General features: G+C 48.7%; 1 protein-coding gene and 1 long non-coding RNA gene across 2 annotated transcripts in view; one reads left to right on the forward strand and one right to left on the reverse strand.

Annotated features, from left to right (window-relative positions):
• LOC117886451 (cytochrome b5) overlaps positions 1-12,512 on the reverse strand; it is a 30,197-nt gene extending 17,685 nt beyond the window's left edge. Inside the window, exon 1 of the mRNA XM_034788258.1 lies at positions 12,252-12,512. Within this exon, the coding sequence (XP_034644149.1) occupies positions 12,252-12,407 (156 nt within the window). The 5' untranslated portion in view covers positions 12,408-12,512. The remainder of the gene's footprint in view (positions 1-12,251) is intronic.
• On the forward strand, positions 12-7,202 carry LOC117886452. The gene is made up of 3 exons (XR_004647974.1): positions 12-170; positions 2,815-2,912; positions 7,143-7,202. It is a non-coding gene; the product is annotated as an uncharacterized LOC117886452 (long non-coding RNA).
• Positions 12,513-17,004: the final 4,492 nt, after the last annotated feature.

Below are 17,004 nucleotides of genomic sequence, written 5' to 3' on the forward strand. Positions count from 1 at the left end.
TCTGTGGTTATTGGGGGTTCTCGTCGGGTTTGCTGTGTCAGCTATCTGTGCAGAGCTGGGGCAGCACACAGAGGGAACACATGCACGCAGCTGAGTGATATCAACAGGAGAAAGCAGAAGCACCACACCGGTAGCATCTAACAACACTGGTGACCCCGACCGCTGATCTGGTGAGTAAGCGAAACTGCCGTGGTTTGTTAGCCCTTCTCAAAAGAATTCTAAGAGATCGGTAGGGCGTGATTTTTCTTTACAAAAGCCATATTGACTCTTCCCCACCATATCACGTTCATCTGTCTGATCATTCTGTTCTTTACCACAGTTTCAACCAGTCGGCCTGGTACTGAAGTTACACTTAGCAGCCTGTAATTGCCAGGATTACCTCTGGAGCTTTTTTTAAAAAAATGAAACAACATTTAGTTATCTTCCAGTCCTATGGTACAGAGGACAATTTAAGTGATAGTAGTTCTGCAATTTCATATTTGAGCTCCTTCAGAACTCTTGGGGAATACCATCTAGTCCTGGTGAGACTTATTTCTCCTAGCACTCCAGCTGTGCAAACCTGATGCAGGGGAGAGAACTTCTGGTAAGAATTCAGTTTGTTTCAATACTGCAGGGACACATCTGCTCATGCGCTGTTTTTTTAATCGGGCTAGAAGAGGTAGTGAAATAACCGGTACAGGTACAGTTGCTATCTCATTCCCCTGTTCAGCTAGGCAGAACAGTTTATGTGCACCAGGATGTCCCATGAATCCTCCATAGAGATCTCTAGGAAACTTTCCTGGAGGTAATCTGAAATCCTCTGCCAAAGGTTTCTTGGGAGGGCTGCCTTGTTTCTTCCCCTGTGGTAGGACACTTTGCCACGCTATTCAGTGAATTACTTCAGCAGGCACATTGCTAGAGCCCTGCGCGGATACAAAAAGGTGTATCCGCATCCAATCCGCAATCCACAAAGATTGTCTGTGGATTTGCAAGGCTCTAAATGGCTCCACAGGTCACTGCGCAGCAGTGACGCAGGGCTATGTCAAGCCCCCAACCACCCCCTAGCCCCACTTCTCCCCAGAGACCTCCTGCCCTGCCAACCACTCCGCGTCTGCCATACCTCCTTCCCCACTCTAGGCAGGGAGACTAAAATTCTGGGCCTTTCTATACAGTGCCACCCTTCCCGTGGGGGGCTTGGACATTGCTGCCTGCTCATTTAAAGAACAACTCCACCTTCAAAATGGCGCTTGGCTCACTCCCTTCTGGGAGTTGTAGTTTACCTACTCCCTCTGAGCAAACTGGGGACTACAACTCCCAGAATGCCCAGCACACTGCTGTGTGATTCAGAGAGCCAAGCTGGAGCCTGCAGGGTGGGTGACAGCCGCTCCGTTTGGGTGATTGTGTGCTGCAGAGCCCTGTGCGGATACAAAATTTGTATCTGCATCCACGCTGCGATCCGCAAAAATGGTCCGTGGATATACAAAATGGATACCTGCAGATTTGCAGGGCTCTAACTATAGTTCTGAGGGAATTCTGCAACAACAAAAATTAAAAATTCTCCACACAATATTTTCAAATTCTGCAAAATTCTGCATATTTTATTTGTCAAAATAACAGAATATAAATCACACCAGTTTCAATTATTTTTGGTCATTTATTTCAAAATACCTGTCAGCAAGTATGTCTGTAACAACACAGACAACAAAATAGATTCAGAAAATGTTTTTTGACAAATAGATTCCTTATGAGGTATATTAATAATTCATTTAAACTACAATACAGAACCATATTTCCCACACCTCCCAGAAGCAGTGCAAGGCGGGGGCAAAGGGTAACGGAGGAGCTAAAAGAGAGAGAGGGAAGTAAATTGCTGGGAAGGAGCCTGGGAGTGAACTTGGAGGGTTGTTGGGTCTGGATGGGAAAAGTATGGAACAGGTTGTTGTTGTTGTTGTTGTTTTTTTTGTGGGGGGGGGGGGGGGCGGGACACGACTGTTACAGAGCTTCCCCCATGCAGACCCTGGCTGACCCCTAGCCTCTCCCATTCAGTCAGACACGTGACCCTCCACCCCAACTCAGACACCCCCCTGTCCCCATGTGTCTCTATGCCCCCACTCAGCCACCCCTGTCCCTATGTGGCCCTGCACCTCCTTCTCCCCGTGCCTCCATTCCCATTCAGCCCCTGCCCCAGTCTGTCCTCACCCAATAGCCCTTATGAGCCCCTATCTGATCCCCCAGCATCCCACGCTGTCTGTCTCCCCATAACCCCGTCTCGTGACCAGGCCCTACAGGCACTGTGAAGATGGCTCTGCAGCTCTCTCTCTTCCCTAGCTGGCTGGGAGCAGGTGCTGTGTTCTATCGCCACAGCACATTCTGGTGAGCAAAAAGTGGAACTGCAGCAACTTTTCAGCAGAAGCTTTTTTCAGCACAAAAAAATCAAAAATATGCACAGCTTATTAATTATGCATGTGCAGTAGTGCAGAATTCCCCCAGGAGTAACTATTGCAGCTCACAGGCCAGCAGCATACAGACCTGGTCTGCAGCCACACACATGCAGGAACTGCTCCCTTGCAGCCTCCGTTACCCTCAGAAGTGAGATATCAGCCAGAATCCACACTGCCAGCATTCAGTATAATAGTCCTATCTGCTTGTACTATACCCCATTGCTTCCCCATCTCCCCCCGCCCCGGCACCTTGGGCCGTACTCACCATGGCTGGGGCTGCAACCCTGCTCCGTGACTCCCAAGGGAAAGTGAGAAAGTTGTGCTTGTAACTTGTTTTGATTAAGAAATGTAAGTACACTGAGAATGGTACCTCTGTCCATTGTCTCTTTACCAGCTGCAGATGTGGCCTTGAGGGTCTCATCAGGCACACCAATGGAGCAGCTCACACAGATGAGGAGAAAGAAGAGGAGTAAGGAAGACATGTTCCAGAAGGTGCTGCAAGCCTCTTGAGCTTCAGATTGTGAGCAGAGAGCTTGGAGGGTGGCAGTCAGTGACAAAATGCAGAAGGATAGTCAGGACAGGAAAGATGGGCAGCAGATGATGACGCTGCTTAGGGAGCAAACAGACATGCTGCGGTCTCTGATTCAACTTCAGGCTGAACACATCTGTGCTCACCTCCCCCTGCAGCCCACAAAGAATGGCATTCCAGGACCTACCTACACTCCTCCCCCACACACTGCATGCATCTTCCAGGGCTGCAGCAGTACCCAAGACACTCCACCCGACAGGAGAGTAAACAAATTGACAGCCCCACATACACCCAGCTGAGAGAGCCTTGCTGTTGTGTGTGCTTGTAAATTCCCTGTTCCTTCCTCGCTAACGATACTGTTCTCTGTATATATGAAGTTTACTTCAGCATTACATAGGTATGTTTGCAAATAGCTCCGCACTGAGTCCCTGTTATAGCCCTGGTATCTCGCTGCTCAAACTCAGCAGGCAGCCAATCCACCTTCGCGTTCCACCCCTGGGAAAACTTCTCCCCCCCCTGCTTCCCAGATATTATGATGCACACAGCAGGCAGCTATGACCAGGGAGATTGTCCTCACGGGGGTCTAACCTCCTGAGGAGACAGTACGAGCGACCCTTTGAACAGCCAAAGGCACATTGACCAGTCATTCTGCACCTGCTGTCTGTTCCTGACATGCTCCTTGCTGTTGTCAAGGTGGCCAGCATATAGCTTCATGAGCCACGGGAGCAAGGGGTAGGCTGGGTCTCCCAAGATCACTATTGGCATTTCCACATCTCCAATAGTTATCCACTGGTCTGGAAAGGAAGTCCCTGCTTGCAGCTTTCTGTACAGGCCTGTTCATAAAGATGCATGAGTCATGCATCTTCCCTGCCCAGCCCATGTTGATGTTGGTGAAATGACCCTGGAGATCCACCAATACCATAGAAAAATAGCCTTTTCTGTGGCATGGTGGTGTGGGGCCAAGATAAGGATATGCATACCATCTATCGCCCCACCGCGGTTAGGGAAGCCCACTGCTGCAAAACAATCCCCTGTTCAGGCACATTGCCCAGAATCACAGTCCTTTCTTAGCAGGAGACAATTAATGGTACTGCACACTTGCATCACGACAACCCCCACGGTGGATTTCCCGACTCCAAACTGATTTGCAACTGATCGGTAGCATAGTGTGGAGATGCAACAGCGGTTTAATTACAGCGGTGGCTGTACGTTACGGACCGTAACTTAAGTTGACTTAACTCTATAGTGTGGACAAGGCCTTACTCTTTCTGTCTGGGTCACACGTGCTACAGGCCCGGTCATCCATGGTGGATCCATATACACACAGGTTCTGGCTACACTAGAGAACTTATAGCAACGCAGCTGTAAGCTCTCTAACATAGCTGCTCTAAGCCAGCCCCCATGAGCAGTGGTAATTATGTTGGCCGGAGAAGCTCTCCTGCTGACATAGCACTTTCCACATTGGCGCTTATAGCAATGTAATTTATGTCACTCAGTGGGGTGGTTTATGCACATCCCAGTGCAACATAGATTATGCTGACATAAGCTGTGGTGTAGACAGCCATAGGTACTTCATAATACAACTTGACAATAGCAACCAGAATTCATGTAGAGAGCGCCCCAACTCACCACTCTTCAGTTCCCTAGCTGTAAAATACAAACACCACTGCCTACCTCAGAAGGGGACTGTGAGGAGAAATCCAGTAAAGACTTCAAGCCCCCCTATGACGCTTATGAGTACCTTAGATAGATAGAAATGCAAGGGGTTTTGGAGGGGATGAGTTAAATGCCCCAAATGGTAGAGTGCATGTGGTGGAGAGAGGGGCATGCAGCACAGGGCTACTTACACTTCACAGCGCTAATCAAAAGGTACATTTACCCCTGCTCCTGACAGGCCATTTTAGCACATAATTGGAAAGTTAACCCTTTGCAGTTTACTTGTAATCCATATTTAAACACACAGACTTAGTTTTCATGCAGTTGCAGCACAGAGACACCACTGTAACCTGCCTTCTGGGGCTTATTTTGTTTCAAGTGGTAAATGAATTACCCTTTTGATATTTGGGAGATATTTATGGAAATGGTTCTACTTCATCTGAAACACAGCCGGCATACCCCCCACTGTACCATAGCCAGCTCTGGAAGAGAAACAGATATCAACTGACTATAGGTTTTAGATGCAATTTGAGGAGCTGCCTTTGCACATCTCCCTCATTCTGTCCACGTTCTTATGACCTGATGGACTTTTGCCATGTGGTAAGTCCAATGTCATAGAACTTCTATTATGTAACCAGCAACATAACACGATAAATAAAGTTTAAAATAATCCATATTGCAACTGACACACTTTAGACAGACTGACCAGCACCTGACCCACTGTGTCTGGTTTGCAGGAACCAAAGTGGCCTCTCAGAGATTATGCAATAGTACTTCAATGAGCTCAGCAATTCTGTACAAATAACATGTGGCCAAGGGCTAGAACAGGCAGCAATTAGCAATTGCCCCAACCATTACAGAGGATTGAGAGGGAATATTTCATGCTGAATCCCTGACATCTGCAGTTACAGCAATTCAGGCCTTGTCTACACTGGCAAGTTTCTGCCAGCAAAGCAGCTTTCTGCGCTGTAACTCCGGAGCTGTACACACTGCCAAGCCACTGCGCAGCTGCAGCGATATAAAAAAAAAAATAAACAAAAAACCCACCACCCCGAGAGGCATAGAGCTTTCTGCACCGGGGCTACAGTGCCACGGTGCCAGTGTAGATACCCTGGTCGATTACAGCACTGCAACTGGCCTTTGGGAGGTGTCCCACAATGCCTGTTCTAGCCTCTCTGGTCATCAGTTTGAACTCTACTGCCCTGCCCTCAGGTGACCAACCGTCAGCCCCATCCCTTAAATTCCTTGGGAATTTTGAAAGTCCCCTTCCTGTTTGCTCGGTGATGCATGCAGTGGTCTCAGCGCATCTTTCCAGGTGACCATGCCTGCTCCACGCACCAGGCGATCCCCCACTTGGAGCAATGCCGAGCTGCTGGACCTCATCAGCATTTGGGGAGAGGAGTCTGTCTAGTCCTAGCTGCACTCCAGCCATAGGAATTATAACAACTACGGACAGATTTCACGATGCATGACAGAAAGGGGCCATGACCGGGACACACTGCAGTGCAGGGTCAAAGTAAAGCAGCTGCAGAATGCCTACCACAAGGCGCGGGGGGCAAACCACCGCTTCGGTGCTGCCTGTTCTACAACGAGGTGGACGTGATACTCGGTGGTGACTCCACCTCCACTGCGAAGGCCACTGTAGATACTTTGGTGGCTCGCATGCCAGTCAAGAGTGGACTGAGCCAGGAGGAGGAAATCTTGGATGGGGAGGGGGACCCAGAGGCAGAGGATAACGCGGAGGTCAGAGATGCATGGAGCCAGGAGCTCTTCTCTGCTGCGGAGAAGGCTAGCCAGTCACAGCTGTCAGAGCTTGGTGAAGCGCAAACAGGAGAGGAGGCCCCTAGTAAGTTGCTTTTATTTTGGGAATCGCTGAAGCGAGTTGTTGGGGGCAGGATGGTTGCAGAAAGCAGGCTTGTGTCTGTATGTTGCGTGTACCACCACATGCCTAGTCTGAATGGCAGAGCAGAGTGTTGATTGACTCCCTCACTTCACAGGAATCTGCCTCAGAGATCTCCAGGAAACTCTCACGATACGGGGCCATCCACTGCCACAGATTCTTTGGCAGAGGTGCTTTGTTTCTTGCCCCATTCAGGGTAACTTTCCTGCACCACTCTGCCATCACTGGGGCGGTGGGGACCATTCCTGCACACAGGCAAGCCGCATAAGGGCCAGGGCGGAAGCTGCAGTCTTGGAGAAGACCCTCCTTTGATTCCTTGCTCACCCTCAGCAGTGAGATATCTTCCATAATGATCACATCCTGTGGAAAATGTGGGGACCGTAATGATTATAAGCCTCCCCCTCCCCCCCACAGAGCTGACTCTCCCCAAGAGCCACGTGCCCAGTGTACAGTAGGGTCCGGGAACACTGATTTCCCCTGTGGTTACTCATCATTTTGGGGGGTCTTGTGGTTCATGTGTGCTTGCCTGGGGTCAGCCAGTTAGTGACAGGTATGTGAATAATGGCTGTGTTAAATCAGTGGTCTCTGTGTTGCAAACAATACTGCTTCTATAAAATGTTGCATTTTGGCTTCACAGAGATGACCTTGGGAGCCCAGCCTCCCTATTTGTTATCACCAGCTGAACGGCTGCGCAGAATTAGAAAGCGGCCATGAAGAACTAAAGAGGACTTTCTGTGTGATGTCATGATGCACTCCGCAGCTGAAAAACAATAATTGAAGGAGTGGCAGGACAGCGAGAAGAGGGACTGAACGGAGAACGTGGTGTGCCAGAACAGTGCAGAATCCATTCTGCAGACCGAAGAGGCAGACTGCGCACTACACAAACCGTTGAAAGATGGCACCAAATGCAGACAGAAGTACAGGGATTGCTGGGATGTGAAGCAATGCATCACGGGGCATTGGGACAGGATCCAGGATGCCCTGTGACCCCCTCCACCTTCCCATAACTCTTAGTGACAGAAGAGGAAGAGATGCTTTGTGGGATAGCTGCCCAGAGTGCACTGCTCCGAATACCGCTGCAAGTGTTGCAAGTGTGAACACTATTGTGCAGGCAGCTGATGGTGTGAACACACAACAGTGGTTTCCCTTCAGCGCTCTCTGAGTGGCGCTGTAATTGCTGGTGCTCTAACTCTGCTAGTGTAGACATACTCTCAGAGATCTAATGCAGAACAGTTTCTCAGACACTGGGCTTGTTTAAAATCCATTCAAGTGCCTGGGTCTGACTCTCTCCAGCAGCTCTATTGACTCCATAGGGCTAATGAGGATTAAACTTGCTTTTGTCTGTAAAATAAGGTTTGATTTACACTTAAAAATGTAACTGGCATAACCACGTTGGTAAGGTGTGTGATTGTTTTGCCTACATAGTCATTGCCGTAAAAGCTGTAGTGTAGCTGCAAGCTTAGGATACATTCGAACAGATTTGCTGGTATAGCTACATCCGCAAATCCCCCAATACAAACAGGGGAAAAAAATGCTTTTGCCAGTACAGCTTAGGGTACCGATGGTGACCTACAAATACCCAACGGAGACAGTGGCTCAGTAGGTTACAGTTCAGACACTGCAGCATGCAGACGCAGCGCTGAATGCAATACACCTCTACCTCAATATAACACTGTCCTTGGGAGCCAAAAAAATCTTACCGAGTTATAGGTGAAAACGCGTTATATCAAACTTGTTTTGCTTCTCCGGAGTGTGCAGCCCCCCGTCTCCCCCCCGGAGCACTGCTTTTTCGTTATATCCGAATTCGTGTTATATCGGGTCACGTTATATCAGGGTAGAGGTCTACTGGAATATCAATGGCACATACAGATAGGCAAAGGATCTGGGAGCCAAGACCCCTTTATAGTCCTGCAGAGAAAGGCTGTATCCACATTAGAAGTGCTTTACCGATACAGGATTACTGCCATGCTATACTGGCAAAACACTCCTAGCATGGACGCAGCTGTGCTGTCAAAGCTGTGCTTTGTACCAGTATAACAAGATCCCTCCCTAGGAGCAACAAACTATACCAGTAACAGCCCAGTTTTGCTAGTATAACTTTCTCTACCCTAGCAGCTTCTGCTAGCACAGCTCTTTTGGTCAGGGATCACACCTCTTCACACTCCTGACTGACATAGCTATTTCCTCAGAAGTCTGTACTGTATACTTCACTAAAGACAAGACAAGATTCCAGTTCCATTGCACTATGAAAGCTGCAAACAGTGCAAAACTGACTTAAGCAAAGAAAGGACAGCCTAAGCCAATCCAGCGTGAAAGACCCCAAACAGCACCACAAAGGGGCACAGAGGCTGTCTGCCTTTTACAAGAGTCTTCCTACAAGATGACTATGAGTGTTATCATCAACACCACAAATTTCAAAGGAATGCAGCCTCCTTGCAGATCAAGCACCACCCAGATCAATCTCTAGCTAGGTCTTTAAGACAGTCTTGCTGGATGCTCAGTCTATGATCATCACTGCCAACCTCACTGCACCACCATAGCTTCTGGCACGTAGGCCATCATCGACCATGTAGCAACATGCCTTTGTAAGTGTGCTTCGTAATTCACTGGTCTTCCATCCTAATAATATGTCCATTCCAAGGAAGATGCCAAACCAAAATCTGTGCTGATCGAGGTGGTTGGTGGGTTCGGCTACAAATATCTTCATTGCAGATCTTAGTCTGCCATTTAATATGGAGCAGCTGCCAAAGACAACGAGAATCAAAGGCATCAATCTGGTGCTCTTCAGCCTTCCTCAGAGCCCTCCTTTCCAATTCCATATAACTGAGTCGGTACAATCATAGTCCTATAGATCCACAGCTTCATAGTGAGCTTGATGTTCCAATGTTGCCACAGAGGCTACAGGGCTTGGAACATGGCAATGACATGGCGATTGGTGACTTGCTTTTTCATCACCTGAGAATTCACAAGCAGACCCCAGTACACTCCACATGGTTTCACTAGGACTGTCATCAATTATGTCCTCATTAACAATTGAAGGTGGTCAACCACAGGTGCGGGGGGTGCTGCAGCACTCCCAGGCTTGAAGTGTTTCCATTATATACAGGGTTTACAGTTTGGATAAATGGCTCTCAGCACCCCCACAAGGAAAACTGTTCCAGCACCTCTGCAGTCAACAGTCATTGACGTACGAATTGGCAGAGATGCTGAACTGGGCACGGACCACCTGCTTAGAAAAATGCACCTCTGACTTTGACATCAGCCAAATAATAGGCTGAAATTAGTCCCACCAACCAAAAGCTTTTATTAGAACCCAGCTAACGGACAGCTTCCTGTTCCAAACTGCTCAAGGCTGTTGAAGGGATAAGAGACCAAAGTTCCACTTTCTCGGTCATCTGGTGAGGAATGGCATCGTTTCAAGTCATCAGTGCTGACTGCTGCAAGGTTGGCTCTGGGGCCTCAGCCCCTCAAACATCAACCATGGATCAGTGAGGAGACACTCACGGCATTGGGAGCTAAGAAAGAAGTGAGGCTACAATTTTAATCTTCTAAGACTCATTTGTTGAAAGAAAAGCAAAGGCTGAATGAAGAAGTTTGACTTCAGAACATCGTCAAGTCACCGTGTAAGATGAGGAATCCTATTCCAAACTGGCTGCCTGAGCTGCCCAACGGGCACAATGTCCACAGTCTTTACTCAGCTTTGCAGTATCTGCAGGGGAAGGTAGCTCCATCTTGTCCAGTATAAAGTATCATTTTGCTGTATTTAAACAAAAATGTATCTTGGCTTACTTTGTAAATCCTGGAAAGACAAAGACACACACACACACACACACACACACACACACACACACACCGTCCAATATCTCAGATGCTGCAAAATGGAAGAACCCAAAAAGGCTGATGAGTTGTCATTCTGTCTCCTATCACATAGCCCGTAGAGTCCACTAGTTTTTTAGTCATCATGTCCTGGAGATCAAACATCCTGTTCATATTCTTAATAATGTTATGGCCACATAGCAGGTGTGTGTAAATGGACATTTTCAGCTAGTGGTAAACCCAAGCCAAGCTTACGCAGTGCTGAAAAGGAAGATGGTGCTTTTTCAGTGAAGTGCTTCTGTTTTAGCATTAGTTCAGAAAGAGATGATAAGTGCATTGCTATGTAGAAGCCAGAAGCTCAGGGCGGGTGGGGGTGGCATGGCAGCTGAGGTTTTATTTTGAGGTGGGACAAAAACACAGCTGACAATTTATTGCCATTTTTTGTTCTGCTGAATTACTGACTCCAAACACTGTTAGGAGCAACCTATACCTTAAAACGTTTCAAGAATCCAAGTCAATAGCAACATGAGTTATCACATAACACTGCTCACCCCAAAGAATGCAGGGGAACTGCAGACTATACACAGGGATAACTCCCCTCCCAGTCAGAGAAATACACCCACCTCTTGGAAGTGAGCAACATGACAGATACTCATGTTGAACCACCAGCATTGTCTCCTTTAAAACCTGGGTTCTGCTTGGAGATCTGCCTTCAAAATATTGACCTACCCTGACACTACTTAATATATTATTTGTGGTGTTGTTGTAGCCATGTTGGTCCCAGGGTATTAGAGAGACAAGGTAGGGGAGGTGATCTCTTTTACTGAACCAACTTCTGTTCCTGAGAGGAACAAGTTTTCCCCAGACCTGAAGCAGAGCTCTGTGTAGCTTGAAAGCTTGTCTCTTTCGCCAACAGAAGTTGGTCTAGTAAAAGATATTACCTCAGGCACCTTGTCTCACAACTTAGTATAAAATCTTATACTAATTCATTTAGTCTAAGGGAACCAACATAGAAATGCAAATCCAAACCTTTAGTTTATTTTTTTCATATCATGAGAGGAGCAGAGATGCCAACAAGAACTCCTAGGTTCAATTATTTGTTTGGAAAAGAAAAACAACTCAAACGATTTGAAACCACCACATCATGTGTTACCTCTAACCCCCTCCCCCACTTCCATCCACTTGCTCCATCTGTTTTAAATTAGACTGTAGGCAATACTAGGGTGACCAGATGTCCCGATTTTATAGGGACAGTCCCATTTTGGGGTCTTTTTCTTATATAGGCTCCTATTACCCCCCACCCCGTCCCAATTTTTCACACTTGTTGTCGGGTCGCCCTACAGGGGCAGGATTGTGTCTTTCTATACACGCTGTGTGCCACACAAACAACAGTGCCCCGAGCCTGACTGGTTCCTCACGACGACGCTTCGCCACAAGCGAATAACGATTCATAATAAAACCCTGTTATGGGACAATTACGGTCAGTGTCCCCAAGGGCCCTTCCCTCCCCGCCGGAGCTGGGCCAGGGAGTGACACCAGCACCGTGGGGTGCCAAGCAGGGTAGGGCTCAGCCCTGGGGCACTTGTTGAAAGAGATACAGAAATACTAGTCCCCCCCACCCCCCCCGACACACACACACCCCTCCCCCCACATCCACATCCACACACCCCCCACATCCACACACCCCGACACCCCCCACATCCACACACCCCGACACACACACCCCTCCCCCCACATCCACACACCCCGACACACCCCTCCCCCCACATCCACACACACACCCCTCCCCCCCGTGCCCCTTCCCAGAGCTCCCCTCCCGCAGCCCGCCCGCCCCTGACCCGGCAGGGCCCCGAGCGCCCCGCCTCTCGGGGCCGGCCCCGGCCCCGCCTCGGGCCGCCTGCCCGCATCCCCTCAGCCCCGCGGGCCTCACCTCGTCCAGGAAGCGGCCGACGTCGTACACGCGCCCGTGGATCACCAGCCAGGCCTCGCGGCTCGAGTTGTGCTTCGCCACCTCCGCCAGGGTGAAGAAGGGGCCGCCCTCGGGCGCCGCGCCGAGCCCAGCAGCGCCGAGCTGTTCGCTCCCCATCCCGGCTCCCGGCACCTTTACCGAACGGCAAACTAGCCAGGCCCAGCGCGGCCGCCGTACCTAGGCCACACCCCCTCCGGGCCCAGAGACCCATCGGCTCTTCCGGGTCCCAATCTGGTCCGCTCGCTGTCGACCAATGGGGAATGAGGGGCGACCGGCCGCTCATAGCCAGTTCTGGTTCGACTCCTAATAGCCAATCAGAGGTGCCCTCACTCCCCACCGCAGCCAATGAAAGGGCGAGATCGCACCGACCTGCCCCAGAAGGAGGCGTGATGGGGCGTTGGAGCGAGAGAAAAAGAGCAGCCGGTCCTCCTCCTCCTCCTCCGGGCTCCTCGGGCATAGCGCCCCCCCGGCAGCGGGGGAGCGCTGCAGCCTCGAACAGCCCCGCCAGCTCCCGGGGAACGGGGGGTGTCATTCCCCTGGGGAGCCTCTGTGCCGGCCAGCCCCTGGGGGTACAGGAGCCCCTCCCCCAGCCCCTGGGGGTACAGGGCCCCTCCCCCAGCCCTATGGGGCGGCCCCTCCCCCAGCCCCTGGGGGTACAGGGCCCCTCCCCCAGCCCTATGGGGTGGCCCCTCTCCCAGACCCTTGTCCTGACCCCATTACCTCTTCCAGTGGAGTGAGGAGCTCCTGGTCCTACTCTGTCTACGGTGACACTCCCCTCACAGTGCCCATAGGTACAGATCCTTGCTCCCTGGCCTTGGTTGCTGTGGGGCTGTACAACTGGCTGGCTGCCTCATGGGTGGTCTCTGTGCTCCTTGAAGCTGTGGGCAGTGGGTGCTATTGGAGGCAGCTGGAGCTGATAGATTAGGGGGCCTAACCCAGAATGGCCAATTCTGATACAGTTACAGTGGGATGGCGCTTTGCAGAGCAAACAGATGCTACCCCTGTCCTAAAATGCTTTTAGAGGTAACAACTAGTAAGGAGGGGATGGGGAGAGGTGAGAGCGGAAGCAGTAGCTGTGTGTGTCTTAGTGTCTTAGATTTTCTCAATACCTCATTGTAAGCATCATGGAAGAGACAGATTTTGAAGAGGGGCGGGAGCGGGGTGGGCTGGAGTAGAGAAGATGTTCTGGCGGTAGCGGGCAGCATGGAAAACAATGCAGAGAAGAGTGTGGGAGAAATAGATGATGGGAGCATCAAGACTGGCATCTGATGAGGAAACCAGGTTGGACAAATAGAGAGGAGCAGAGATGCCAACAAGAACTTTGAATCCAATGTGGTAGCAAAGGGGAAGCCAGAAATCAGTTATTAAGTTTGTTGAGTGCTATAGAGGGAGTGTTATGTAAATGTCCATCATTATCAATCCCTTGCCACTTGACTTGGGGAAGGGAGAAGCCTAGATATAGCTTTGGTTCCGGTACAAGGCTGGAAATGTCTTCCAACCAGCCTTAATCAAAGGTTATGAATAGTGTCAGTGATTCCTTTGCTCTATGGATGAACAGGGAAGGAACCATGCGTGCTATGGAGCTTTGAGATTAAACCCCTTTAGGGTCTGGTCACGTGGTGTGATGTTTACTGTATGTCACGTGAGTTATTCCCTGTATGATTGTATTTCTGTCACATGGTCCCATCAGTAAATTCCTATCTTCCTGTTCTCTGTTTATTCAGTATGTGAGGGGAAATATTTTGGGGGAAAAAAATCTCATTTCACAGGAAATGAACATTTGTCTTCAGTTACCAGTTAAGCTAGTCTAACCACATGAGCCAGAGACCAGCCCAATTACCTTTTCCTTTCTTTGCCATTGACGTTAAAGAGGTTAAAATGGTAACAAGCAGAGAGGGGTCAGAGTCACAAAGTCCAGATCCAAACTGCAGAGATATTTGGAGCTATAATCTAGTTCCAGCCCATCCCTTGTAACAAAGAAAGATAAACCTGAAAGAAGAAACTCTGTCCTTCTCTCAAAATGAATATTCCAACACAGTGCTGATAAAATGGCAGAGCGTATCATGACTAAAAGTTAGCTTGTAGTGGCTTTGGTCTGGAAAGCAGGTACATCCCAACACAACAGGAATGTGTTCCACACTGGTTCTTTTGTTTCCATTCCTTCTGAAAGCATGTGTAGAAGACAGTCTATTGTCTCACAAGTCTTTAAAATGGCCAAGTGCTTTAACACCATCTGGAAAGCAATGAGGAATTTCTAGCAGTTTCCAAAATAAAATGTCCACGTGCAAAATTGCAGAATGAAATGCTAAGCTCCCTGGGCCATTTCATAGGGTAGGTAACACAGCCATATGATTGAGTAAAGGCCTTTCAATGCTGCTCCGATCCAGCATGCTGAAGGGACAGCAGTTAGCTTGGAAGCTTACTGCAGAAGTAAGGGACATCTCTGGGCCTGAAGTTTTTGCCCCTCATTTCTAATGGAGTTTTTCTTGTATATGTATATCATATATTTAAATATAATCAGCTATATTTACTGGTCGACAGTGGGCTACAAACTTCAGTCTCATTGCTGAGGGAAAAACGTTGCATAACTCAAAAGAGGTGTTACTAAAACTATCCATTGTTACATACAGAGAGAGAAAGAATGACTATTTACTACAGCTGGGGTTTTCCAAGGAGACCAAGGGAATTAAACACCCAAACCCTATTTAAGTGCAGTGGGAGCTGGGTGCCTACCTCCCTTACACTTTCTTCAGTATCCCAGCCTATGTGTCTAACAAATCTTCCAGGTTTCTTTCTGGTCAGAAAGGAGTATTTTTTGTTAGTGAAGATAAGGAAATTGCCCCATTGGTGCCTGACAACCATAACTTCAAATCTAATTGTACTGCTGTCTTGCATAGCCCAGCTAACCGTAGCTGGGAGCTAAGAGCTGAAGTACAGGGTAGTATTCAGTTACACTGGTTTATCTTTGCCTCATATTGCTGGTTCTGTCTAAGGAGATGAATCAGAACCAAGAAGTAATCAAAGAAGTAGTAAGGAAAGAGAGACATCGTGTGTGATGCATCAGTTGGGATAGGAGTAGGAAAAAACATTCAGCCAAAGAAACATCTCATTCATATTGACTTCAGACCAATTTTCTGCTCTTACAATGTATCCTCTATCCCTCTACTCCTCCAGAAACAGGGAGTTAGTTATGTATGAAACTCATTTATACCACTCATCAGAATGGCACATTCTTACTATCCTTTGATATCCCCTGGGGTGGATAAACGTTTTCCTCATGCAAGCTGCATTGCACAGGATGTGACATTTTTCACAGCCCTGAGCTATACAGCTTGGTTGATCTAATTTTTCGGCCTAGACAAGTGCTCAGGTTCTACACTGTATCCATCCAAAGGAAGCTGCTCTCCTTTATTAATGCATCAGATTTCCTTGTGCCTGACAATTATTATATAGACCTTTATATAACTTTATCCTCACGCACAATTATTTCAAATTTGGTGACAATATATACCTCCAGACCAGTGGCACCGCTATGGGCACCCGCATGGCCCCATAATATGCCAACATTTTTATGGCTGACCTGGAACAACGCTTCCTCAGCTCTCGTCCACTCATGCCCCTTCTCTACCTATGCTACATTGATGACATCTTCATCATCTGGACCCATGGGAAGGAGGCCCTGGAAGAATTCCACCATGCTTTCAACAGCTTCCACCCCACCATCAACCTCAGCCTGGACCAATCTACACGGGAGGTCCACTTCCTGGACACCACCGTACAAATAAGCGATGGCCACATTAACACCACCCTATACCGAAAACCCACCGACCGCTATGCCTACCTTCATGCCTCCAGCTTCCACCCCGGTCACACCACACGATCCATCGTCTACAGCCAAGCACTGAGGTATAATCGCATCTGCTCCAACCCCTCAGACAGAGACCAACACCTACAAGATCTTCACCAAGCATTCTCAAAACTACGATACCCACAGAAGGAAATAAAGAAACAAATCAACAGAGCCAGACGTGTACCCAGAAGCCTCCTGCTACAAGACAGGCCCAGAAGAGAAACCAACAGAACTCCACTGGCCATCACCTACAGTCCTCAGCTTAAACTTCTCCAACGCATCATCAGTGATCTACAACCCATCCTGGACAATGATCCCTCACTTTCACAGACCTTGGGAGGCAGGCCAGTCCTCGCCCACAGACAACCTGCCAACCTTAAGCATATTCTCACCAGCAACCACGCATCGCACCATAACAACTCTAACTCAGGAACCAACCCATGCAACAAACCTCGATGCCAACTCTGCCCACATATCTACACCAGCAACACCATCACTGGACCTAACCAGATCAGCTACAACATCACCGGCTCATTCACCTGCACGTCCACCAATGTTATATATGCCATCATATGCCAGCAATGCCCCTCTGCTATGTACATTGGCCAAACTGGACAGTCACTACGCAAGAGAATAAATGGACACAAGTCAGATATCAGGAATGGCAATATACAAAAACCTGTAGGAGAACACTTCAACCTCCCTGGCCACACAATAGCAGATGTTAAGGTAGCCATCTTACAGCAAAAAAACTTCAGGACCAGACTCCAAAGAGAAACTGCTGAGCTTCAGTTCATCTGCAAATTTGACACCATCAGATTAGGATTAAACAAAGACTGTGAATGGCTATCCAACTACAGAAAC

The sequence above is a fragment of the Trachemys scripta genome, chromosome 13, assembly GCF_013100865.1.
Source record: "Trachemys scripta elegans isolate TJP31775 chromosome 13, CAS_Tse_1.0, whole genome shotgun sequence".
Classification (NCBI taxonomy): Eukaryota; Metazoa; Chordata; order Testudines; family Emydidae; genus Trachemys; species Trachemys scripta.